The 27275-nt window shown below is 36.0% G+C and overlaps 1 protein-coding gene across 1 annotated transcript in view; it reads left to right on the forward strand.

The window, feature by feature from the left end:
- IL1RAPL2 (interleukin 1 receptor accessory protein like 2) overlaps positions 1-27275 on the forward strand; it is a 1161988-nt gene that overhangs the window by 935009 nt on the left and 199704 nt on the right. The window contains exon 9 of the mRNA XM_064482665.1: positions 9510-9584. Coding sequence (XP_064338735.1) covers positions 9510-9584 — 75 coding nt within the window. The remainder of the gene's footprint in view (positions 1-9509; positions 9585-27275) is intronic.

Raw genomic sequence — 27275 nt, forward strand, 5'->3', positions numbered from 1 at the left:
TGAAATATGTGTAGTTTACTGTACAGGAATCATACCACAATAAAGGTGTTTAAAAAAAAACAAGAAAGAGTGGTAATAGCTCATAGCAGCTATGAGCTCAAATTCAACAGTCAAATAGCCTTAGGTTGAATCCTGGATCCATAATGTATTTATCTTGAGGCAAGTCACTTTATCTCACTGAGCCGCAATTTTCTCATCTGTCAAATGTTGACAATATTAGGACCTACTTCATGTATTGTTGTGAGGATTTAATGAGGGAATGAATGTAAAAGAGCTTGGCATGAAATGCATGCTTAATCAACGTTAGCCATGGTGCAGTGGCAAGAATATTGATCTTTAATTCAGGAAACATGGGTTTTGGTCTTCTGCTTTATCACCAATTTGCAATATGATGTTCAGCAAATCCCTTCCTTTTCTGCCTTTCAGTTTATTCATCTGTCAGAATAGCCAGATGAGTTAAATAAGAGTTTGTCTAGCTGTAAAATTATCTGTCCTGTAGTATCTTACTATATTCTTAAGCATTACTGTCAGGGCCAAATTTCTAGAATCTGACAGAATCGAATGAGGATCTTGATGCAAATTAAAAATTGATCTCATAAAGATACGGCATATATATCTATACATCTATATATGCACAATGGAATACTATTCAGCTGTGAGAAAGATGGAAATCCTGCCATTTGTGACCACGTGGATGAACTTGGAGGGCATTATGCTAAGTGAAATAAGTCAGATAAAGACAAATACTGTGTGATATCACTTATATATGAAACCCCCCCAAAAATCCAAACTCACAGAAAGAGACTAGAATGGTGGTTACCAGGGGCTGGAGAGTGGGGAAAATGGGGAGATACTGGTCAAAGAGTATAAACTTCAAGTTAGAAGATGAATAAATTGTGGGGATCTAATACACAGTATTGTGATTATAATGAATAATACTGTACTATATACTTGAAAGTTGCTAAGAGAGTAGATCTTAAATGTTCTCACCACAAAAAAAAGAAATGATAATTATGGGATGTGATAGAAATATTATTTAACTACATGGTGGTAATTGTATTGCAATATATAAGTGTATCAAATCAACACACTGTGTACTGTAAACGCACACAACGTTATATGTCAATTATCTGTCAATAAAACCCCCCAAATTAAAATCAATCTATCTTCTATGTGTAACTTCCCATTACTTTGGTCCTAACCATATCCCAAGTTCTGTGTGGAACTCAGTAGTACACTATCTTACGTGATTTCCTTGATAGTAATCACATTGGAATGTGTCAGACATCAACAATATAAGGGTCCAGGGAGTACTATTTTTGAGAGAGAAGGCAAAATCTTTCTTGAGGGGAAAAAGGCAAGATTGAAGAAAAAGCATGCTCTGTGAAGAAAAAAAAATACCATCACAACCTCTGTTTAAGTTTCCATTTTCCCCAAGGTTGTTTTCTTTTCAAGTTTGAAGAAGTTGTTTTATGTCTGGGCAGATTTGTGCTGAATAAACATTGTTCTCTCCAGAGAAGGGCCCTGTGTCAAATGGCATTGAAAAGAAATTGCCCTGCCTTTATGCTCACGCCTTTCCAAAGCTCATGCATTGCTTAAAACTCAAATATTAGTGGAAATAAATATGGAATCTAGAGGAGAGGGCACCTCAAGGCTCTTCACAGCAGCCCAGACCATTCACGACCCTCAAGGCACATCCACTGAATTGCAAGGCAGGACCCAGTCTTTGAGTCAGATGCCCAGAGAAGTTGCTAGGGGGCCTGACCTGTGCAGGGGCAATGGCCAGGTGGGTTGCCCATCACTTCCCTAGCAACTCAGCATCTCCCTGTTAAAGAATTACCTATTACTTCAAAGGAAGTACCTGACTTTAAGTTATATGCTAAATAAAGACGCATACTTAGAAAGGCTTCAAATGATGGCAGGAGTATTTTTAATGCAACTAGAATGTGTTTGTTTTAAAAGCAATTGAATCCTATGAATATGACCTCCTGTCTGTTTGACTCTGGTTCTCAAGAATTTTATCTTCACATAAGGAACATGAGCCACCACCATCAGTGATAGTGACTTACTAAAGGAAATTATTCTTAGTCAGGAGTAGGGAAGTGTGGGAGATGCATAACAAAATCTCTTAAGGTCGAGCCACCAATGGTTTGAAACAAATCTCTGAATGACTCTTGGAATCACTGGCTTTATTTTTTTTCTTGACCCCATCCCAGCCTTTCTACTACAGCTGGAGCACCTACAAAATACATATTCTCTGTGGACAGATTTAATAGACAAACAGTATATGTCAGTCTGCCACTCCTGTTTTAAAAAAGGCAGAGAATATTAGAGTTTTGGTGGAGTAAATATTTACAAGAAATTAATTGTTACAGTGTTTTGTTGATGGAGGTAGTAACAGGCTGAAGTGAAAACAAGGCTTGACTTTTAATGGACAGTGATGTACTTCTTAATTTAAAACATGCCAGGGAACTCTTTCCTAAGATGTTTTTAAGTGGAGAAATCACTCATAACAATGCTGTTTGGAATCTTGAGGAAAATAACTATCTGTCTTCAGTAACGTCCCTATTTGTTGACCAACACCGGTGTGAAGACAGGTGGTCAGCGGAGGGTCCTGGGGCCAATTATGTGCCTGCTGTTTAACTGCCTCCTAAGTAATAAAGCCTATTATTTCACATTTTGAGACATCCTTTGAAAGCAACTAGCCTTAGGAAAAGAGGTTCAGATGTCTTCAGTTCATACCAAGGTTTAAATCGCAGAGAGTTCTTTGCAGCCAGATTTGATTAGAGAGAAAGAACATTGGGTGCTTAAAAGCAGGCTGGAGAAGAAACTCTTTTGAAGTAGGGTACATAAAACAAGGAAGCTTAGGGCAAAGGGGATATATTATATTTAAGACTGGTCCTGTTTGGGTTTATAAATTTGGAGGATTAAAGATGGTATTAAATAATATTTGTTATTTATTTTTCCTGGATGATCACCTAGATCAGGGGATTCTCAGCCTAGTAATTCTAGACATGACATATTTACAACATATGGGACTTTATAATCATTAAGTAGTCAGTAAAATATGTGCATCATAATTCAGAATTAGGAAGTCTATGAAGTTAATTCAGAAAAAGATGTTCCTTTCTAAGGAATACTAGTGCTTATGATGTTTCCAGAATGCAGCAATTTCTGGATTCATTTTTATCAATTTATGAAATCTTGAAACTAGTTAACTACTTTGGCTAGGCTTGACCAATCTCCCTTCATGATTACAGGAAACCATTAAAGATATTAACAAGATCCCTGGCTCTGCCTCGACTTAATGTGCTTAGTAAGGACCTCCATTTTCTTTTCCGACATGAAGACTATTCCCAAGTCTCCTTTTCCAAGATCTTCAATTCCCTCAGGACATCAGAGAACCTAAGTTTCCTGCAAGACAGTGGTTCTCAGCCTGGGGTGGTTTAGCTCCCCAGGGGCATTTGCCAATGTCCGGAGACATTTTTGGTTTTTTACAACTGGGGGAGAGGGCTACTGGAATTAGCAGGCGGAGGCCAGGGATGCTGTTAAACAACTTACGATGCACAAGACAGCCATCTACAACAGAGAATTGTCTGGCACTGAAAGTTAATATTGCTGAGTTTGAGAAATCTTGCTTTGGGGGGATTCTTCTTTTACTCAAGGTGTGCATGCCGTCTTGACCAAGATCTGGAGTTAAAAACTTGTCCATTCAGCCTCTCTTTCCTGGGATTTTGAATCTTGAAAAAAGTGACCCAAGGACAAAAAACAAGACACAACACGACAAAGCAAAGCATTTAAAAAGAAAAACACAGTTGGAATGAATTCAATCCAGTGATGAGATCAAGATGAAATTGTTGTGTAGTGCCTTTTGCCTGTGCATCTAGACTTGATCTGGTTTCTTTCCTGTATCTAAACTTAGTTCCCCAGACATCCTGTTCATCCTTGAGATACCCTTCTGATAAGTTCCCTTTTTGCTTAAATTAGTTTCTGTTCACTGTAACCTAAGAACCCTATGGGAAGCACCCACTTTTGGAGAAAGAATACTGTGGGAAAATAACTTGGAGATTGTGTTTATTTGTTCCACAGTGTCAGACACTTCCTTAATTGCTGGGTAATGTGAGACATGATTCTTATCTAGGAGCTTCCAAATCTGGTTAGGGAGACTAGATATACCCATGTAAGGTGAGGTTTACATTGTATTCAAAGCAGTGTATACCATGAACCAAATGCGGAAGGCTTTCTGGAGGGTGTAGGACTTAAACTGACTTTTGGCAGATAGATAGGACTTAGGATGATAAAAAGGAAAGGGAAGATCTTAGGCATCACAGGCATGGTAAGATCACGCAGAACTCATTTCAGATCCCTGTTTTACAAGTCCAGAGCTCCTTGACTTTGGAAAAGTTATCTGTAGAGTGTAATATAAAATGCCTTAGAACAGTGACTAGCACAGAGCAGATTCTAAATAAATGAGAACTCTGATAGCTATTATTATTTGTCTCCAAGTTTAGGGAAAGTGTTTAAGCCAAGATGCAGAGTTTGAAATTAATGCAATGTATTAATAGGGCAGATAAGGAAAGTAACTTGGCCGAATAGTGACGAGCACAGAGCAGATTCTAAATAAATGAGAACTCTGATAGCTATTATTATTTGTCTCCAAGTTTAGGGAAAGTGTTTAAGCCAAGATGCAGAGTTTGAAATTAATGCAATGTATTAATAGGGCAGATAAGGAAAGTAACTTGGCCAAACAAAGCACAGATAAAGTAGAAGAGTAGTTAAGAAGGCCGGAAGGGTTGGTTTGTTTTTTGTTGTTGTTTTTGTTGTTGTTATTGTTTTTTAAGTCTACATTGTAGTTGCCTTTATGTTCATAGCTGACAGGTTCAGATTTTATCCTCTTATGTAGGAGACATTGGTAGATTCTATATGGTTAAATGTTGTGATGAAAATAGTGATTTTGGAATGCGACTTCAGTGCTAGTGTGTTGAATGGATTTGGACGGATCCATTTTATTGACCTTAACATACACAGTCCATAGTGGCTTCATTCATAGAAATTAGAGAGTCACTTTATGATTCTAATGGGTTCATACATTTAGTGTTCTTGCATCAAGCTGTCCTTCCTCTCCCTTCTACTTGGCTCTCTGGCAAGTCTAATTAAACAGAAATCAACAACAAAAAAGGACGATGAAACTTGTAATGACAGTTTTTAACGCTTAGTCTTATAGTCAAGTAAATTGATTTATTTAATCAAACAATTAATTCTACTGAGTTCTTATACTCGGTTCATGGAAATGGACCAATCATTTCAGTCAAACCAATTGATCTGTTTCTGCAGGTGGATACAACTTTTCCCTTTAATAGAAAAAAAAAACTTTCCATTCTTCTCTGGAAAGTTAGTGTCGAACATATAAAACCTAGCTTTAGGAAGAAGCAGGCAGTAACAGTAGTAGCTTCACTAGCACATTAAGACTAATGTCATGGCATACTCAGTAGAGTAATTATATTTAAGGATAATTAAACATAAGCAGCTACAGAGGGAAATGCAAGGGAGGAATTGTGGACTAAAATGTTAGTACCAAACTGCATCCCGAGCTCCCATTCTTTCAATCAAAGCATGAAGCTGGAGCAGCAAATTCAAAGACTAGCTCAGACCCCAATTAGTCCCTCTAGAGGTCCATGATAACTTTTCTAATAAAATTGTAAATCTCCACTGTGTTGTTCATGGGGTCTGGTATCGACAGTTCTCCCCTTCATTTCCCAAACAGTAACTGTGCATTTTAGATGAGATTTAAAAAAAAGGAAGAAGAAGAAAGAAATGAGCTCATGGCAGCATGTGCTCTAGCTAATCTGCAAATGCTATAATTATGCTGGGCGCTGATAGATTTGTCTATGGGCTGGTGGTCAGGATCCAGATGAACTGCTGCAGTTGCTGCTTTATCATCACAAATGTTCTGCACTTCTTAGCAATTCCCGGACCTAGACACGATATTGGAATTTAATGAGGCTCCACGCCCATACATCCCACTGAGATGTGTTAGGATCTAAAGTGCAAGTTCATCCTCTTTCATTCATGGCTTTGGGAGAAAAAAATGTATGTGCATGGAATGTCCTACAGAAATCATGTTTCAGCTGGCTGTTTGCCACAAAGCCACTCCCACTGGCTTGGCAACCTTAGCATAGTTAATTAGGGTGTAGTCAAAGACACTAAAACCATTGATTCAGTACTGATCGTTTTTTACCCATTTCCTGCCTACAGCTTATATCTGTCTTCCTATCCATTCTGCCTATGGGGGCTTTTGGTCACAAGGGGGCACCAAATGAGACAATGTACGCTTCATTTAAGCTTCATCTCTAAGGTGGCCATAATTGTAACCATCTTCCTTACCTTCCAAGGTCATTGTGTAGATCACATGAACTAATGTATCTAAAAGCACTTTGACAATTATGAACCACCTGTAAATGTAAGGCACTTAAAATTATCAACACTAATAAATATCACTTCAGTAATTGACATTTAACAATAATAAAATTAGAGTAAATATATCCATTATCCATGGCAGGAGATAAGGATGGGGGGCAACAATGTCTCCAAATTCATATCCTGATGAAAGTAGGACAAGATACTTCTCTTTGAGCATTATAAACATTACTTACAGTTACTTCCCGCCCATCACATCCCAATTGGAGGCAGGACATATTTGAAAATAAGACTAAGAACAGTTTCCAGAAATCTAAGTGTCTGTAATATCGATGTGTAAGGCAAATTGACAATGGTTCTACAAAGTAACCAAAATGATTATTTTATAAATAAAATGTAGGTGGCTGGACTTTAATTAATTAAAATTAAATAATAAAATTATTCATGTCTTGAGTACACAATATATACATGTTATTCAAAATGTATAAAAGGTATACAGTGAAAATGGAATCTTCCTCTGCCTGTCCATACCACCCTTCTCCCACCTCACACTCTACTATTCCTCAGCCACGCAGTTTCTCTCCTTAGAGGAAATCGCTGTTACGAGTTTCACATGTATTAATTCAGAATTATGCCGTACTTATACAAACAAGTTTATATATACATGTGTGCGCACAAACACACACACACACACACATATATATTCTACACAAAGGATAGTATACTGTGCACTCTGTTTGGAACATTACTTTGCATTGAATACTCTATCTTGGAGATATTTTTATAATAGATACACAGGTTTGCCTAATTCTTTTAAACTGTGCGTTGTAATACATCATTATATGCAAGTAACATAGTATTATTTAACCAGTCTCCTACTGATAGATAATTTGGTTGTTTTCAGTATTTTGCTATTACAAACAATAGCAAACAATAAAATTGACCCGTGACTGGGTTTTGAATACAAATATTTAAATTTTGTTTAAAATATATCCTTTATATTTCACATGATATTTAAATGTAAGATTAAGAGTAACTGAAATATTGAGGAAATGGAGACTACAGATATTGTATTTGTATGTTTGGCTGTATTTTGCCAAAATCAACTTAGAAAAATGTATTTTTCAATTCCATAAAAACAAGATGTCTTGCAGGCCATCAATAAAGATTTGTTGGAAAAATGAGAACAATTCATGAAAAATTTTCCCTTAGCAGTTTGGATATCAGGAAGATTAAGCTAATGTTATGTAAAGCTCTTTCCTGGTTCATTTGTTTGTTATGAAAAATTATTTTGGGAATCTTGCCAAATTTGTATATTTCCCTAATCTTACCTATCTTATGATTAACTTAAGTTTCTCTCTTCCTCTAAATATCTTTGCAATATGAAATGAACTTCTCTCGTGTTGTCAGGGAGTTCCTAAGCCAATCAATTAACAATGGTTTAATGATTATCTCTAATTACCCAGCTCTATTCTTTGTCTCTTGTGAATTACAAAGAAGAATAAAACATTTCCCCTTAATAGGTAAGAGTCCAGTTGGATAGTTGACTACTATATATGAAATAGATAAGCAGCAAGGTCTTACTGTATAGCACAGGGGACTATATTCAATAGCTTGTAATAGCCTATAATGAAAAAGAGTATAAAAAGGAATATATATATATGTAACTGAATCACTATGCTGTACACCAGAAATCAACACAACATCGTAAACCAACTATATTTCAATAAAAAAAATACGGGAACAATTAAAAAGAACTCAGGATATAAATAATAGCTTGATATAAGATTTGGCATAAAGCATTTTGTATTTGTGCCAAGTCCTCACACTTCTTTTTTCTGAAGGCCTCTTAAGTTTGCCTCCTTTTAAAAAAAAACTTTCCCCAGACTTTACCACTCTGACTCCTCATCCTCTCACTGCAGCATTGTTACCTCATACTCTTAGCTGGTTTTGTTCTTTTCCAGCCCATACTACATTCTATGTATCAAGCCAATCATCTTTAGACAGTACTTCCCTTGAGTCTTTTGTTACTGTTGTTCCAAAAGTCTACAATGGCCTTCTGGTCTACTACATCGTGTCCAAATTCCTCTGCATGTTTCTCAGGATCTTCCAGAATCAAGCTCTGTCCTATCTATCTCCTGTTATTTCCAATCACTCCACATCATGACTGACTTGCTTTTACCCCACCCACCCAATTCCTTCTTACCAGATTATTCTACTCTAGTTACAGTATGCTTGCTAAGTTCTACCTGTGTTTCTCAATTTGTGTTATTAGTTTTTCCTGCCATTCTTCTTCCTTATTCTACCATTCCAAATGTTCTCCATTCCTTAAAGTCTGTGTGGAGACCCATATCCTTCAGAAACTTTCCCCAACCCTGCCAGCAAATACTGACCTCTCCTTTCTCCATTCCTTTACCATATATAGCCTTATAACTCAAATGCTACATTTTTTTTACTAGACTGTTTTCTTTGTTCTATTATCTCTTTATTTTGATGTGCTGATTCTGTGTTCATATTCCTAGAATGTAAATTGCAGGCAAAGATAAAAACTTTACTTTCTTCTCCCTTAATACTTAGCACAAGATTTAGTGGACAGAAGATGTTCAATCAGTTTTTTTGATCAATTATGCTACTAAATGTACCAGTGTTTTATCATATTGTTTTAGAGGTTGAGGTGGGGAATGAGGTATGATTCAGAGGTGCAGAAGGTTCAACCCACTGGCAGTTTCATTAAGAACATTTAGTACCACAAAGTAGGAATGAAGATTTAACATTTATATGATTATACTTTTAAAATCTATATTTCTTCACACTCACAAGCTTATACAACAACTCAAAATAGACCATTTGTTTGATCTTGTTGGCAAGTGTAGCTGTCAAAATGACCTATTTACAGTGAATTAATGCTGCTCTAAATGTGCTGGAGAATGGATATTGTATGGTTATAGTAACTACTCAAGTAGGAACACTGTCTAATAAACGTTTACACAGTATCAAGTCTACAAACGTTAAATATCATACACCGTAGAATCTTTCTCATCCTGTAATTTAATCTCAATTTTTCTATTACCTTTTTTCATTTTCTCTTCTAGCTTTACTCACAGACAAGCCTCCCAAGCCATTGTTCCCCATGGAGAATCAGCCAAGTGTTATAGATGTCCAGCTGGGTAAGTCTCCTTCCAGGAATAATAGATCCTAAACTTACTCTCTGTTAGCAGATGGGAAAAATTGCATGAACCAGGAAAGGTTTATTGCTACTGTTATTACATGCAAATCAATTTGTGCCTGCTCATTTATAACCTTGGAGTTTAGTGCAATAGCAGTTTAAGGAAATGAATTTGTATTGCATCAAGGAATGGTAATACTAATTGGTTACACTGGGTATGAAGTGTGCTGTAGGACAGAGCTTTTTAAGTCTGTGATTGATAGGTTCATAGGTGTCATGCATTGGTGATTGGTACAGAAAACTTCCCATGCTTGTCAGCCCCAAATTTGTATTTAGAGAGCATTAACTCATGCTGAACAAGCACTTTTTAAAATAAAATAGCCCCTCAGTACAGCCTTCAAAATGATTTGGTAATATGACTTCCAATGGCACAACCCAGGGCTATTTAAAACTTGTTTTTAGGTTGAGATCCTGAATATTTATGAATCATATGGTGTTGGAAAAAGTAAGTTGATTTATGGGTGCTCTTGTCTTTTTACAGACTCAAATAAGGACACGAGGTTTTGAGCCTCCTTTTTGAGTCTCCTACCACTAAATTTATATTTCAAGAACTGTAAGCTTGAAACTCAGAGGCCTGCTAGTGTCTCTTTCAAACCATGGCCTTTAATACCTGTGATCTTTAGTCTATCTTAGGTTTTATTCTATTCTTCAATTCTAATAATTTCTTCAGTTCTAAACAAGAGAACTGAGTAAATATGCTAGAAATGTATTTGACTTACTTGGGGCATATGACTTATTGAAGTGTGTGACCATAGTGATAGTACCAATTATATAGCGAGGGAAGATGAATTGGCATCAATATTTCACTAACTTTGGTAGTTTTTGACTCAACTTTTGATCTTTTCAATCCACCTTGGATTGTTAGAGGCTTATTTCTGTCTTGAAAATAGGTGAGGGAAAATTACATTCCTAAGAGCTTGGTCATTTTTCTAAAATGAAATATAGCACGTTATATTTAATGCATCCTAGCAGTTTGAGGACCAGAGTTAAGTATTTTAAAACAAAAAGAAGAGAAAATAATAAACATGTTGTCAGGAGTGGGCTATGGAAATGGTGAATATTTTGTAGATAATGTTGAACTATTAGACTCTGGCTCTCCCCCCACGCCTTGTATATTATTATGCAGAGTCATCACATTTTGTTAAAACCAAATCTAGATGTGCTGACACTCCCTCAGTAAGTTTTACTTACATCTTTCCATTCACACTGGTATAAAAATACTTCAAGGGTACTCTGTGGTTTGCCAGGGGTTACATGAAGCCATAAGATAATCTCGTATCATTTGTTTTCATGGAGATTCAGGTGGATAAGTTATTTTTATATGAAAACATAAATTGAGAAGTAGAAAGCAAAATTCACACAACTATTTCAAATAAAACAGAACTAACTTTTGTGTTTGTATCCCCTGGGTGGATATGTCTTCATTCTCCTCTGTCATTAAGAAAACTTCAGCAGAAGAGTTTGAGGAATATTGTTCTAAAGCAAGGAGGGAGACCCTTGTAGGGAGTAAAATTCATTCAGGTTCACTGGGTGTCACACTTGTGTGTGCTATTCAGGAAATCTCTGAGATGTGTGCTTTGTATAAATATATATTCCAACATAGGTATATATGCCAAAATAACTCACCAGCATTACCCTGTAAAATTACTAAAGCAATTTGCTTCCAATTTACATTAGATGCAAAGCTGAACTTTTCAGTTTTTAGTTTGTTACACAATTTGGAAACAACTTTATTGACAGAAAGATGGAGACCTGCCCATTTTTCATTCTAGAAAGGCTGTTTCTCCAAGATGCTAAATCAACCGTGTAATTCAGAGAAAGAAAAACAAAATCAGTTAAATAAGATCTTTGGCATTTCAAGGAGCACATGGCTGGTTAATTTTAAGTGATTTTAACTTTTCCACAGATTTATTTAGTTCGTTTATTCACAACTGGAAATCATTTTGTAATTTACTCTTATGCCTCAATACTAAAGTGATGTTAGGAGCACGATAAATGTCAGAGAATTCTTTAGTGTTGATGGGGGCTCTGCAGTCAGAATGATGAAGGTTTAGAAACCCCAGGCATAAAAAAGAGCTAGAGACAGATAACTGGCGTGATTGGACATCTCTGTCTATATCTTGAAAACATTCAGAATTCAATCAGGTCATGAAAACTTCTGGAAATTGTTTTCGTTCATTTTTAAAAGTTTATAAAGCACATGTAGCTTTAGACATCCTTAAACTAGAACTAAAACCAGAACTACCAAAAAATACAACAATCCAAGCCAAATGACTAAGTACATTACCAAGTTCAGTTTTCCCAAATCTCAATATTTAAAAATCTGAGACAACATTGTAGTAGATTAAAGTTAGCCACAGTTTTTTTTTTCCTATTCCTACCATTTAAACATAGTTCCTCATTCCCCTCCTCTTGAAACTGGACTGGCGTTAGGGATGTATTTGACCAATAGAGTACTGCAGAAATGATATTCTGAGATATTAGAGGCTGTGTCAAAAGATATCTTGTAACATCTCTTCGTGTCTCTTGGTCTGGTCTGAAACTACCATGCTTTGAGAAACTCAGGCTGCATGTAGAGGCCCTAGAGGATGAGACTTCATGTGGAGGAAGAGAGGCCAATAAAGCAGCCAGGCACCGGACACGTGAATATAGAAGCCATGTTGGAAGTGGACCCTCCAGCCCCAGCTGCCCTGGCTTATGTATGCCATGTAGGTCAGAGGCAAACCATTGAGCTGAACTCTTCTCAGATTTCTGACCCAAAAATTCATAAGCAAAGTAAAATGGTTGTCATTAGGCACAAAGCTAGGTGTTTGTTAAACAATAGATACCCAGAACAAACATTAATTTTCCCTAGAACATCTTTAACTCCATTTTCCTCATGAATAAGAATCCCACTCAGGCATTGTATGCAAAATTAGAAATATTGTAAGAAATATTTGTGCACAAGCTTCAAGGTAGTTTTAGAAAACATGGTCTGGAATAATTATTTATGTATTTGTTTAAGAATTACACTCAGGTCTCAGTTCTGCATATTTGTAAAGGCAATCCAGTAAATTAAACATTTTAGTAGAAATGAATACATTTTAGTGCATGGAGCCGGCATCAGTACAGATGTTTTGTTGTGTCTCTAGAGGAAAATAAACATCTTGACTTTCTGCTATAGTGTAATCCATTAGTCATCCACAAGATTCTGGAAATTTACATACTTTTTGCTGACATAGTGATGACAGTTTGGTTGTTGCTAAATTGTGTTCACATTGTAATGCTGAAAGAAGATTAATCTTAACCAAATAACTATATATTTTGAGATGTTAAACATGTTCTTAACGAAATAGTATTAAAACTATTGCTCTCACAAAGTAAGCCTATTCAGCTAAAGCTGCCTGTGGTAATGTGTAAAATATAAAGATAAAAGTAATGTACCAAACACTCACACAAATCTAATTTGGTCTTGTATCTGCCATTTCTTTTCTCCCTCTGGAGGTAAATTTAGATTTAAATTTGGTGAATAAACCTTTGCTATACCAGGGCTAATTATGATTTTGGCAGTTGAAAAGGAATATATTTTCAATAATTTTTATAAGAAAAATAACACTGCATCACATTATATTAATTTATATTGTACTTTAACACCAAATTATTAAACCATCATAATGACATATGCCCCACTTGAAATGTGTTGATGCAAGGTAGACCGCTTCTTTTGGACACTGCTTTTTTAAGGAACCCAAATGCATGCTTTGCAAACTGTAGCAGACTTCTAGAAACATTGAAACAGCCATGAACAAACATGGGTGAAAAGATTTTGAGATCTGACATTTAATTTCAATTAAAGGTGAATTTGAAAATATGCCCTGTTCTTCTCATTGATGATGTAAACTATTTTTCCTGGAGGTTTCCTAAGACTTAAATTACCAGTCAGTGTTGTGTAGAAAATAAACACCATTTACTTCTCTTTTTGTGTCAAAGAGTCAAAAAGAAAGCCTGGGTGCCTAAATCATATAAGAAAAACTCAAACCAGTGAAATAGTCCAAGCTAATTGAATACCAGATGAATCTGACCCGGTATGAAAGATTCTCTTCATTTCCCTTCTCTTCTCATTCAGAATTTATTTTATTTTTACAGGCTGTTTAAATTCATATTTCATGACTGTGTTAGGTGCTACTGGCTCAAAGTTTCTCTGTGTATATAAGGTGTGTTAATCTTCGTCAGAAATCGATTTCACCTGCATGTCAGTTTCTACTGAAAATTATATTCAGTCCCCCAAGAGACTACTGTAAAAGACTATAAGAGAATAAGGCAAAATATAATATTTAATGCAAAACTCAGGACCACAACACAAAAATAAATAACTAATTTAACCCTGAATTAGGAAATTAGATGTGCAACCAAATCTATCATTTTTTAAACTCAATTTACCTAAAAACATTTTTTGACTTCTTAGTGGATGACAAACACTGTGTTAGCTCTTGGGGATATAGGAGTGAATAAAATGAGGTCCTTGTCCTTAAGATGTTTCTCAGTCTAGTGGGGAAGACAGATGTGTAAGCAGAATTATAATGTAATATGATAGCTGCCAAAACAGAGATGAGAAAAGGGAGAGTGACTTTTTCGTGGCAAGACCTCATAAATTAACAGTTCTGCAGTCTTTGACTTTAACTTAATGTAATGACAAATTTGTATAACTTCAATTCAAATGCTAAATTTATTTGAAAACAATTTAAAATTGCCAAAGATAAAACCTTTGGAAATAATAAATTGTCCACCATTTCTTCAATATGGCAAATACTAAAAATGGCAACTTATGATATCCCCAAGTCTCCTCAGTTTAGCAAAATTAAGCCAAGTCTTTCTAGTTGTCATAGAACAAATAAACCAAAGCAAGTCACCAACTGAGTTAAAATGTCAGGCCGTAATTAATACCAATACGAATAGCAATACATGATCATTTCATTAGCTCGGATCATGTCTTAGTATATGCATCGAGTGTATAATGGCCATAGCAGGGGATTTAATTTTTTTTGCTTTTGTGTGCTCCTCCTATGCTTTTAGCTTCAAATAACTCCTTGAAAATCGTCATTTAATCTTGAAAAAGTAAAGACTTTGGAGAGGAAGAAGAAGGGTATCCTGAGTTCACTCAGCATTCTTGGCACATGTAATTGGAGCTAGTTCATGGCAGCATTCACTGTCCCTTGTAGATATTCTAGGGTTAGTGAGCTGTTTCCAAAAGATCTATTTTTTGCAGCATAACATGTACAAACTTAGCATGGACTACCCCAAACTGCAAACCATTCTATTGCCCAGATTGTACAACATGTGTATTAGGTACAACTTTGGAAATTATGGGCTAAGCCTTTTCCCTAAGAGTTGGTTACCATATTAATGCTTGAAACTGTGACTGGTTTACTTACTTCGTGTAAGTTTATATAATTTAGTCATACTTGCTTTGAGACTCTTGAAAATGAAAAGAAAAAGTTTACATTTTACTAATGATTTATCTGTAATGTAACAAGTTTATTATGAATATCTTAGGAACAACATGATTGTAGACCAGAACTCTACCCCATATATTGCTATTTTGGGGGCACTGATGAAATTTATGTCTCATTGGGATATTAATATAAGCTTGAAGGCGTTTCATCACACTTTCATTAATGCCAATACCATGATTTTACACATATCAAAACAAAATTATTTGAGAGTTTACTATTTATAGCCGCTACAATGGGCATTTGTGCATACACTCTCTTATTTATTCCTCATAAGAGCCCAAAGTAGTCGTAGGTATTATTGAACCATTTTGCATGTGAGGAAACTCGGCCTCATACAGATGAAATAACTTTTCTGAGGCTACATATTTAATAAGTGGTAAAAATGGGATTTCAATCAGATTTGTCTTGACTCCAAAGTTATTGTTATTTTTATTATGGCATACTGAGTATGATAATTTATCTAGGCCCAAAATTATATCGTCAAAAAAGCTATTAGGCTACTAGAGACATTTTAATAATAACAACAGCAACAATAATAGTAACTATATATGTATTATAACTCTAAATAAAATAATAACTATTTAACAATATCTCTACTACTACTACTACTAGTTATATTGTTATAATAATATGTAGTGTGATTTAATAGTAGCTCTACTACTGCCACTAGTTATTGTTAGCAGTTGTATACTAGTAGAGCTATCATTTATTGCTGGCTTACCATGTACTGACATTATGTTAAATACTTTATATGAATTATCTCATTTAATCCTCCCAATAATTTTATGAGATAGATACTATTTGTCCCATTTTTATGAGAATTATTAAGATACTGTTCATATACCACACAAGTGACCCACTTCAATCATACATTTCAATAGTTTCTAATATAGGCAGAGTTGTGCAACCACCACCACAATCAATTTCAGAACATTTCCACATTCCCAAAAGAAACTTCAAACCCATGAGCAGTCACTTTTCAGTCCCCTTCTACCCCCTCCACCATCTCCAGGCAACTACTAATCAATTTTCTATATATTTATATTTTTGTATGTTGCTGTGTATTTATATTTCTGTAAATTTGCCTATTCTGGACATTTAATATAAATGAAATCATACAACATGTGGTCTTTTGGGACTGGCTTATTATGCTTAGCATATTGTTCTCAGAGTTCAAACATGTTACAGCTTCTATCAGTAATTCATCCCTTTTCAATTGGCAAATAATATTCTATTATACAGATGTACTGCATGTTATTTATCCATTAATCAATTAAAGGACATTTTGGGTATTACCACTCTTTGCCTATTACAAAACAATGCTGCTTATAAATATTAGTGTACAAATTTTTGTGTGGACATATGTTATCAATTCTCTTGGGGTTATCATTCCTACCTAGGAGTAGAATTATTGGGTCATCGGTCACTCTATTTTTAACTTTTTAAGGAACTGCCAGATTTTCGTCCAAAGCAACTGCACCATTTTACATTCTCAGTAGAAATACACAAGGATTCCAATTTATGCACACCCTCATCGACACTTGTTATTTTCCATTTTTTATAATAGTTATCCTAATGGGTATTTTGTAGTGTTTTATTTTGGTTTTGATTTGCATTTCTGTAATGATTAATGATGTTGAGCATCTCTTTGTGTGCGTATTTGCCATTTGTATGTCTTTGGAGAAATGTGTATGGTCCATTTTTAAAAGGAGAAAATTTGTCTCAGAGAAGTAAAAAACACTTACCCAAGTTGGTAAGCAGTTTATAATGAGGCCTGAGTTGACACTCTTAACATTTACTCATAATGTCCATTAATGTTCTTACCCATAATGTCCATTAATGTTCGTACTGTTTTTTACTCAGTCTTCCTGCACTGGGGACTTAGTTTTGTTCCCTTTTTAAAAATGAATTTTGGACAGAAGGCAAATGATCCTATAGGAGTAAGTTAAAAGAATATTTAGTGTGAAAATAGAAATGAGTAAGAGAGCATTATTTTGACTTTTTGACCTTTGTAACTCAGGCCAACACACTTTTCCAATGACAAATTCAGAAGCTGCAGACGACCTGAAAACTGGCTATGAAACACAAAGCAGTATAGAAAACCTTTCCAAAGGGATGTACACTTAATGGCCAGAAAGCTGCATGTACTCTAGCATCTGAACTGATATCAAGAAATCCATCTGTGTCACTCATTGACAGGAAGGATAGATTAGAGACTGAAAAAATAAATTAGGGAACTCTCTGCTTTTAGAATTTATTAGGAATATGTGTCAACTGAGGACACTTCCCTAATAGCATGTTCTGCCAGTATTAATATCAATACCATCGCTTTATAATACTTTTCAGCAGTTCTGTCTTCTAACACATGTAATCAGTGGATAATGGATGCTTTTAAAATATCCAGAAACGGGAAAAAACAAAGCTACACATTTTGACTGTGTCTTAACATCCAACATGAACTGGGAGAAAAGAATAATTTAGGCACTCCTTCCAACTCAAATAGCTTATATTATTTTATATAAATAAAAGTTGATTTTATATTATAGGTAAACTTGTAGAAAATTGAGGGAAATATCATCTAGCTGGTTCATAATTGAGGTGGAAGGGTAGCTTTGCATCATTTAGATAGGTCCCTTAATTTTATCTTCTACACTTTATTTGTACAGATATGGCTTAAACTTTAGAAGATCTTTTGCTCCTTTAGAAACAGTTCTTTCCAAAAGTTACTTAGAGTTATCAGGGGTGGTATATAAATATCTGGTTTTGTTAATAGGCACATGTGTTGCTGTTAATCAGAGAACACCAGAAATCTTCCCAGTTTCCTTCCCATCTTTTCCCTAATTATCTCCTGCATTATTACAGTGAGCAACCATCGATCAGAGTCAACACAAAATAAGGGCCAGGCAAGAGGTCTGGAGGAAAACCTCAGAGGTTTTTGAAGCCATAGCTGGTAGTCTAGAGTCACAGTAGCAATCTGAAGTCTGGAAGCTTACAGCAAGGTCATGAACAAATAGGTCACATCATAGAACACACGAATCTTGGATTCCTAGCAAGGTAAGAAAGTTAAAGGCTGAGAAGCAGTAAGAAATCAGACAGCAAATGGATACTGAAAAATCAGACAATCGCATTAGACCTATAAGGATCGGCACTTGATTCCCATAAGAGAAAGGTATTGTCCCTGTGGCCATAGTCCCTGAAAAAGAAAGTTGGAAGGAACTGGGGCTTAGGGTGATGAAGAAGAGGGCACACCTGGCAGTCAGGAGCAGTTTAAGACCACATGGGTGTGAAAAGGAGCTCCATCAAAAAAAAGTGGAGGACAAACATAGCCTAAGACTACTTCTGATAGAAACAGTCTCTTTTTTGCCAATATCTGAATTTTGAAAATTGAATTAATAGTGTGTGTATCATGTCCAAAAATATACTTTGGTTTTGTTTCCAAATGCAATAGCAACCCAGGAGCTCCTGTATATTGGTATTTTGCATATGCTTTAGACACCTGTTTGCCATGACCAGAGGGTTTGGTCCACTGAGGGCCTATAACAGATTGTTTTCCTTAGTTGCAAATGTGTTGAGTGGCCACCCATTGCTATAATGATTTTCCATTAATAACTAAGCTGTTCAGTAAGATTTTTACTTGGTGAGATGATAACCATAGTACGTCTCAAGGCCGACTGTGATGATGAGTCAGCAAAGGAACAAAAAGAATGTGAACATTTGGAGTGAGACCCTGCATTAGAGAGGGAATTTTGGTCAAGGTCCAATTTGCAAACCCCTTTGCCTCAATTATAGGAAAATGTTAAGTCCTTCAGAAAGGAAGAGGATTGTGATAACTCTAGATAAGAGAATTTCAGAAAAGGAAGCATTAATTTTAATAATTACATCTCATGTTTATGCAGTATACTCCTCGAAGTAACTCAGAACTTTTTTTTCAGGTACAATGTAATTAACTTCTTTAATATTTTTGGAAAGTAAGATGAGTTGTTATTAACCATTGATGTGTGGAGATTAAAGTTCTTTGTGACACCGATAGGCAGTTTGGCAATTAAACTAAACATACTAGTGAGGAATCAGCTGGATCAGTACTGAGTAAATGATTATTAGTCTGACCAATTATCAGACAGCTCAGAATTACTATTGACTGTGCTGTTGTATATGTACAAATGTGTAGCAGGGATGATCGGTCTACTCACTTCTGGCTGCGTTGGTACTTCCTATCTCAGTACAGTAATTAGCTTATTAACCTAATAACAGCTGTTCTCGTAAGTGACCACTTAGTGTATCAAACTAGTAGCTCTTAAACTTTGCAGATTGGTAGCCTGTGTTTGTGTTTACTCTTTGGTTCTATGTGTTGATTCCTGGTATCTTAGTTTGTACATTCTTCTCATGTGCAGACTATTCTTAAAGGGGACAGGTTAAAAAAAAATAAAGTGGTGATAGCAGTGGGCACAGGTTAAAATTCGCAAAAGATGAGAGGGAGACCCTGCCTTCATGTAATGTGTGGAAATAGCTCAGTAAGAATGGAACTTCTCATTTGTCAAAGGCAGGTCCATGGTTCTATTAGTCCACTAGGCTATTGTTTCCTTTAAACCTTTTATTTGACTTCTCTTTTGTCCATGTGTGCCAATGAATAATTCTGTTAGTAATCTTCGAATTGTCCTCTTCAAATGGATTGTTTTATTGTATTTAATCTACTCTTATCAGCATTCCAACTACATCTCAGTAGTCTTTATTCATAGTAGAAGGAAACTTAGTCCAACTTATTTTATTCTACAGATCTGGAAACCAGTGTCACGTCTAAAGTTCCTCTCCTATCCAGAGTTCAGCTACATGGCCAACCTAATTTCAAGGGAGGCTATAGAATGTAGAGGAACACATGATATGGGTGATCATTGCCTGAGCCCACAGCCGTCATCTCCTCCTACTCAATGGAGTGTCCCTACATCTGGGAGTACCCTAAAAGAGGATTCTTTAGAAGAGAGTTCTGCGACAGAGGAACATTCACTGTCTTTACAAGGCAGCCTGTTCAGTTACACAATTATAGTCACTAGAAAGTTCTTTATTCTGAGCCATGATCTCTCTCTTGTAATAAGACAGAGTAAATCTCTTTTCTTCCATTAATCCCTTCAAATATTTGAGTAAAGTAGCAGATTTCCCCAACATCTTGTCTTCTTTAGGATAAGTATTTCCAGTTGGTAATGATTTCTTATAGGAAGTTTATACTATTATGGCTACCCTCCCCTGGATAATGAAGGGTGTCAGTGTACTTCTTAAAATATGAGACTGTATACCAATGTGGCCTAACTCTTGTAGAGAACAGGCTACTGACATCCTGTAATCTGGTCACTATGTAAAATGAGATCATCTGTATGAAAGTGCTTTTCACAATGTAAAGCAGCATGCTCATGGAAGGTATCATTATTATTATAAATGTAGCTTGAGATTGCATGAGCTTATTCAGCAGCCACATTACACTGTTGGCCGGGATTTTAAACTTGTGGTCGGCTAAATCCCCAAACCTTTTACACGGGAATTGCTACATGAAAGAGCCCCGTAATCATTTATTCCATGGTCAGTAATAAATACACCATTCATTTTTTGCCTTTGAGAAAAGAGGCTTAATAGTGTCTAGATTTCCAGGGCTAACTACCAGTTTTAGATTTTTGATAAGATTTAGGTCCTATCAACCCACACAAACCACGCTGACCAAATTCAGTGGGGTTTTTTCTTTTATTCAAAGTACAAATTCAGTTAGCTAAGCATTTAAAAAAAAATTTGTCTGCCTGACAACAAATACCTGATTTAAGGCTTCTTTTATCTGCTTGTGGTATTGATGTGGGAAAGGCCTTCAACTTTTGATTTCCTCTTTAGTAGCTAATGGTTTTGTTTTCATTAACTGCTTTCTGTGGTCAAGAGCTGCACATTTTCTTGGAATTTGCAAACAGTACAACCAATTTAAATTATACAGAAGCACAGAAATCATAAATAATAGCAGCCTTGAGATCTCATGATTAGTACAGTTAAAGCAGAAATATGGAAAAACATACCTTTTCCACCATATTCTTCTCCCTCTCTAGGAAAGTTCTGGATCATTTACTTCTCAAACCCACAAATCAGAGCCATCTCTTAAATCCAAGATAAGCAGTCCATAATGAAAGGATCTGAACTTTTTTAATGCCATCATTTTAATTATTTAGTTTATTTGTACTTCTCCATGGGAAATGTGATGGTGTTTCCAAATATTGAGCTTTTGAAATAGTTCCCAGTGAATTAATTGGGCTACTTCAATCAGGGAAAGGCAACTATGTTATGTAATGTTTGAAGTGTATTAACTTTCTTCAGTCATGGTAGACCAGAATTTCCAGTTTACTAAGTAAGAGGAAAAAAAGAAAGAAATCAGTTTCTGTATTGAATAGTGAAAAGTACACAATGGTTTTGACTGAGCCTGAAAAATTAGCAATATCTCTCTGAGTATTTATCACAAGAATATAGTGGCACATCCTATGTAGTTGGGCTGGTTGCATTTTACTATGACATAGCCACCCTTAACCTTACTACATGCACTAATTTCTTGGGTCTGCTGTAACAAAGTACCACAAACTGGGTGTCTTAAAACAACAGAAATGTATTGTCTCACGGTTCCAGAGACTAGAATTCTGAAATCAAGCTGTCAGCAGTATTGGTTCCCTTTTGAGGATGTGAGGGAGACTCTGGTTCATGTCTCTCTCCTAGCTTCTGGCAGTTGCCAGTAACGCTTGGTGTCCCTTGCCTGGTGAATGAATCACTTCAATCTCTGTCTCTGTTACCACATGCTGTTCTTTCCCTGCCTGTGTCTCTTTTGGTGTCTACATTTCCCTCTTTTTATAAGGGCATCAGTGATTGAATTATAGGTCTCATCATAATCCAATATAACCTTGTCTCAACTCTACAAAGCCCCTATTTCCTAGTAAGGTCACATTCATAGATGCCAGGGGTTAAGGTACATAGCTTTTTGGGGACACAGTTTAATCCATAACGCCACACCTGCTTACATTGATATCCATATGACAGTGAATATCTGAATGAGAAGTAAAATCTTCAGTGACAAATAAGTTTGATGTACTAAAATCTGAACGTTTGGAAGCCTGGACACTTGAGTTTTCGTATCATTGGTGGCTTCTGGAAAGATAAATTATTAGATAAGCACATAGGCCAGTCTTGCACAGATCTTAAGAAGGAAGTCTTGTCTAAAAATAGGTTGTGGTCTCAGTGCTGAATCTACAAGTCTAGCTTACCAAGTCCAGGAGAGGAAATCCTTGCGTATATTTGACGCCGCTTTCAAAATTGGGCTTTAAGTATTGTTTTTTTCTTCCCTGTCTAGGGCCATAAGGGCTTACTCATTTCAGCTGTCTCCCTTGACAGAAATATTTCCTCATCACTGGGAAATTTCAGAGATCCTGATGTGTTTATAGAGTTTGTATTTATGGAGCAATATCAGTTTATAGATCAGAAAAAAATTGAATAAAAATCGTTTATTATAACATAGCACCGAGGAGAGCAAAATCTGGCCTTCATCTTAAGGATACACATACATGATCGAAGTGGTTTAGTAAATGAGTGCAATTTCAGGGTTATGTTTGTTTCTCATCTTAGCCCAAAAAATGGTAGCAAAAAGGGGTAGCTTGGAAAATGGAGCAAAATAGGTGATACTAATCTATTATTTTCCTGTAGATAGATCACAGGTAAGTATAAAGTGAATTTCTGTATTATTGCTGTGTAGGAATGGGAGTTGTATTACTGTGGATCATTGGGATTTATTTTAGTCTAAACATATGATGCATCCTGGGTCTTCCTTCTAGCACCTGGTACAGAGCAGTGTAAATGTCATGTGTAGTCAGTGTAGACAATAGGCAGTTCAGACAACAGGTGATCAAAAAGTGCTGAATAAATAAATGTAGTATTACTATGGTCCAGTAAGTAAATGTGTAGCATTTACTTCTGTTGTGATCCCTAGATCCTTTTAGTGCTGGTGTAGTTGTATGGGATGGTTTAGTTTTTGTTCTGTCTAGAGCCGTAAAATAACCTCTCACCTTCCCTTCCTTACCTGAAGGTCCTCTTTCATGGCCACAAATGTGGCCTTTGCCAATGTATTCTAATTTGCATAGACTTTAATTAGCACTGAATACTAAGACAATAGATCATTTAAGTGAGGATCCATTAGATTTAACTCATTCAACAAAGTGTTATTGAATGCTAATGATGTACAGGCACTGTTTTAAATACTGTGAATATAAGATGGATATGGTTTGTCCAGGTGATTATTGTCTAACAGGGGAGACAGAGGTTAAGTAAGTGAATGTAAAATTACTTATTGTGATTAAGTATTATGGGAAGAAGAGAGTTCCATGAGAATATCAATAAGACTGTGAATGCGTAGAGGTGTATAGTTTCAGAAAGTTTAGAAGCTGAGACTTAAAAGATGAGGTGGAGGCACCACGTGAAAATTGAGGGAAATGTGTTTCATGGAAAGGGCATTGCACATGTTAAGGTCCTGCAGAGGGGAAGAAGCGGGAAATATTTGAGAGACTTAAATCTGGTGTAGCTTGAGCATTGTAATCCTTGGCAATGGAAATAGGGATGGCATGAAGTGACATCGGAAAGGTAAGGAATTGTCACATTATGCAGAACCTCATAGGAGCATTCTAACCAAAGAAGTCTTGTATACAGATATCAAGATATAATATTGTATACAAGAAACATAAACAAAAAGTCTCATCATGCAATTTATATACATATATCTATATTTTAAACTTTTTATTTTGGACTAATTTTACACTTACAGAAAGGTTGCAAAATTAGGACAGAGTTCCTATGTATCATTCACCCAGCTTCTTTTAGTGTGGACCTTAGTTAAAAGGCTATTGTAGTATTTTTAGGCAAGAGATGAAGGTGAATCAGTTGGTGGAGGTAAGATCAATAGCACTTTCCTTAAATTAACCTACTGTGTCTCAGATGCTGTGTTAAGTGCTGGAGCTGGACAAGTGAGCAAGAGAGACATGGTTCCTGTCTTCAAGAAGCTTGCCGTTTAGTGGACTTGGTAATGGATTGAATATGGGGTGGTGGGAAAGAAGGTCATGCACTGAAAGTCTTCCCAGGTTTTTGAATTGAACAATTGAGTAGAGATGTCATTTACTAAAGTGGGCATTTCAATTATATTTTACTCTGTGACAAACACCCCCCAAAATATAGTGGCTTAAAAACAATAATTATTTATTATGGTGCTGTAGGCATCTGGGTAGTTCTGTTGCTGCACATGAGTTCTGCTGTGGTCATTCATGCAGTTGCATTCAGCTGACAGCTTGACTGAGCCTGGAACATCCATCGTGGCCTCACTCACATTTCTGGGGCCTTGGTGCTGACCTTTGTCAAAAGCACCCCATTTCTCATCCATGTAGCTTCTTTCTTTCCACATGATATTTAATTACTCAGATTTTCAGTCCAAGTTTCTTTACTTAGCAACTCTCTTCTAAGACAGGCAGAAGATATCAAGCCTCTTAAAAACTAGGCCTGGAGTAGGCTTCACTTTTCACCATATTCTATTGGTCAGAGAATGTCACAAGAGAAGCCCAAATTCAAGGGGAAAGTGAACAATTCCACCTCTCAAAAGGAGAACCTCCACGTACATAACTGTTGGTGGCAATCTTTGGGAACAATCTACCTCCATGGGTAAGTCTGAAATGAGATTTGGATTACAAATCCTGAGATCAAATGAGAAGTCAGAATATTAGAGCTAGGGAGATCCTAAGAGAGCTTCTGATCCAATCACATTGTTTTTCACATGAGGAAACTCAAAGTCAGAAAAGAAAAATAGCATTTTAAGGTCATACAGCTAATTAGGACATGATATCTGAGGTACAGTTAAGTCAGCCAGTGCTTTTTACCCTACGTTCCTGCTATCTCACTGTGTGGCACAATGTGATCTACTCTCGAATTTTCCTTCATTGAACATTTTTCAAGCTAACATTTGAAGGAAATGTAACTTGTTTTCCCCACAGTCTCATGGGTTTCTAGTGCCTGTGGAAGAATAAGTAAATGGAGCATCATTTTAGGAAATGAAGAAAGAAATTGGGCTGCGGCCATGTTTTATTTCTTCTGCCTGTTTCCCAAATGGATTCATGTTGTGCCATTCTATGTTATCCTTACTCTGTCTGTCAAGAGAATGAGTTATTTGAATTTGAATGCCTCATATATTCTGTAAATTACGAATAGTAACATTCGCCTCTACTATATTGACCTTTTCAACAATGTATAATTTTCAGGGTATGCCATTGTACATCTTCTCTTGTTTACAGCCTCAGTGAACTGTGGAGAAGAGGTGGAATGGCTATCAAGTCAAAATATACAATACTGAGAAGGTCAAAATAATGTATCATGAGACTGTTTTTCAAAGCAAAGATTAATATCAGGATAAGTCTGTCTTATTACTCTCCTCTACCTCTCCCCCACCATATACATGCAATGGGAACATCTGATTTAAAAGACTGTGCCCATGATGATGGATGGTGTGGATGGTAGAAATGAATAATATAATAACTAAAGTTGCACTAATGTTTGAGTTCATTTTGAAAAGGAATTTTAATATGTCTGGGCAGTCTTTAAATCCATTTCACAAGTGGGTTTGATAATGTTACGTTTATCAGCCCTAGTATTGAAACTTTCTTAGAGCTCTCTAATTATCTCAATTTTCTAAAATATTGATTACAAATTTAATTTTAATTTATTTAATGTTAATATTGAAGAAACACTTAGCACATAAGAGAAGCACAAAATGTCAAATCAAAATGGTAATATTTGGACTTTACAAAAGTTGAGAATTATCTATTTTACTTGTATTCCCCTTTTAATTTCTATTAAAACAATTTAAAACTGGATCTCATTATGAAAACATATTAAGGGGAAGCAGCTTTAGTGAAGAAGGAGATTCCTAATGAGGTCCCAATCCCACTGGGGCTCAGCCACTGTCATAGATCAACTGTGCTCTGAAGAGCGGCCTTTGAAAACCATCTGTTCTATTGGAAAGTACTGCTGCCTTAAACAGCCACTGACCCTCTATAAAGCTAACTTTCATTATTTTGTCCCAAGGAAAGATGAGACTCAGAAGCTCCCTGTGTGCAAGAGAGGGTTATATTTTATTTTTTCCAGACCCTATTTAGCAACCTTGACAGTATTAGGCCCACGGTTAGATTCCATTCAATATTTGGGACTATCATCAACATTAGAGTCCTCTTCAGAGATCATATTGCCAAGATTTGCATAAGTAACTGATTTCTGAAATAGTGACCAAAGCTAATAACAGTCATAAACCATAGATGTAGGGCTACGTTATTCACATCACTTTGCTTTAACCATCTAATCCTTTCTTTGTCTTTCGTCAAAATTAATGCAAACCTGTGTTTGAATTTCACATTAATACTTGCTTAAATTTACTTCAAGTAGCTAATGTTTGCCAGCTATGAAAGAAAAAAAATTCTTCAGTAGACGCTCTTAGGATTCAGAAATTAGAAACAATTGTGGAGCCACACACAATCTGTCCCTCAGGAGCTGGCAGAAAAGGAAAAAAGGGAAATCATTTTTTTACTGATGACTTCTAAAAAGGTAGAAATGTGAACTTTCCCATTCCTCTCTACCTGTGTCCAACCCTGGGAGATTTATGCATTGATCAAGCAGCAGTGCTTACAGATTCATTCTCAAAGCAGCGGGAGAAAGTATTGACTAGTAACTGGCAACTAAATCACAGTAGATCAACAGACCAGTAATTAGCAAATCATGTCCTGTAATGCAAAGGACACCTCCCTAAGCATTAGCAGGCAACAGATATGGTTTTAGCTGTGTCACAAAGAGACTTGGTGACATTAGGCAAGTAATTTTGCCTTAGTACCAGCTGCTTCTTCCTAATACATAAAATAGGGATTCATTCATTTAGTCATTATATATTTATTGACTGCTTTGTGTCAGGCACAATTCTAGGCACTGGAGATACAGCAGTAAACAAGACTGACAAAGTCCTCGCCCTCACAGAACTTACACTTTCATTGGGTAAAGAGACAATTATTAGGTAAGAACACAAATATATAAGATGTTCATAAATGATGATAATTTATATG

This window comes from Camelus dromedarius, chromosome X (assembly GCF_036321535.1).
Source record: "Camelus dromedarius isolate mCamDro1 chromosome X, mCamDro1.pat, whole genome shotgun sequence".
Lineage (NCBI taxonomy): Eukaryota > Metazoa > Chordata > Mammalia > Artiodactyla > Camelidae > Camelus > Camelus dromedarius.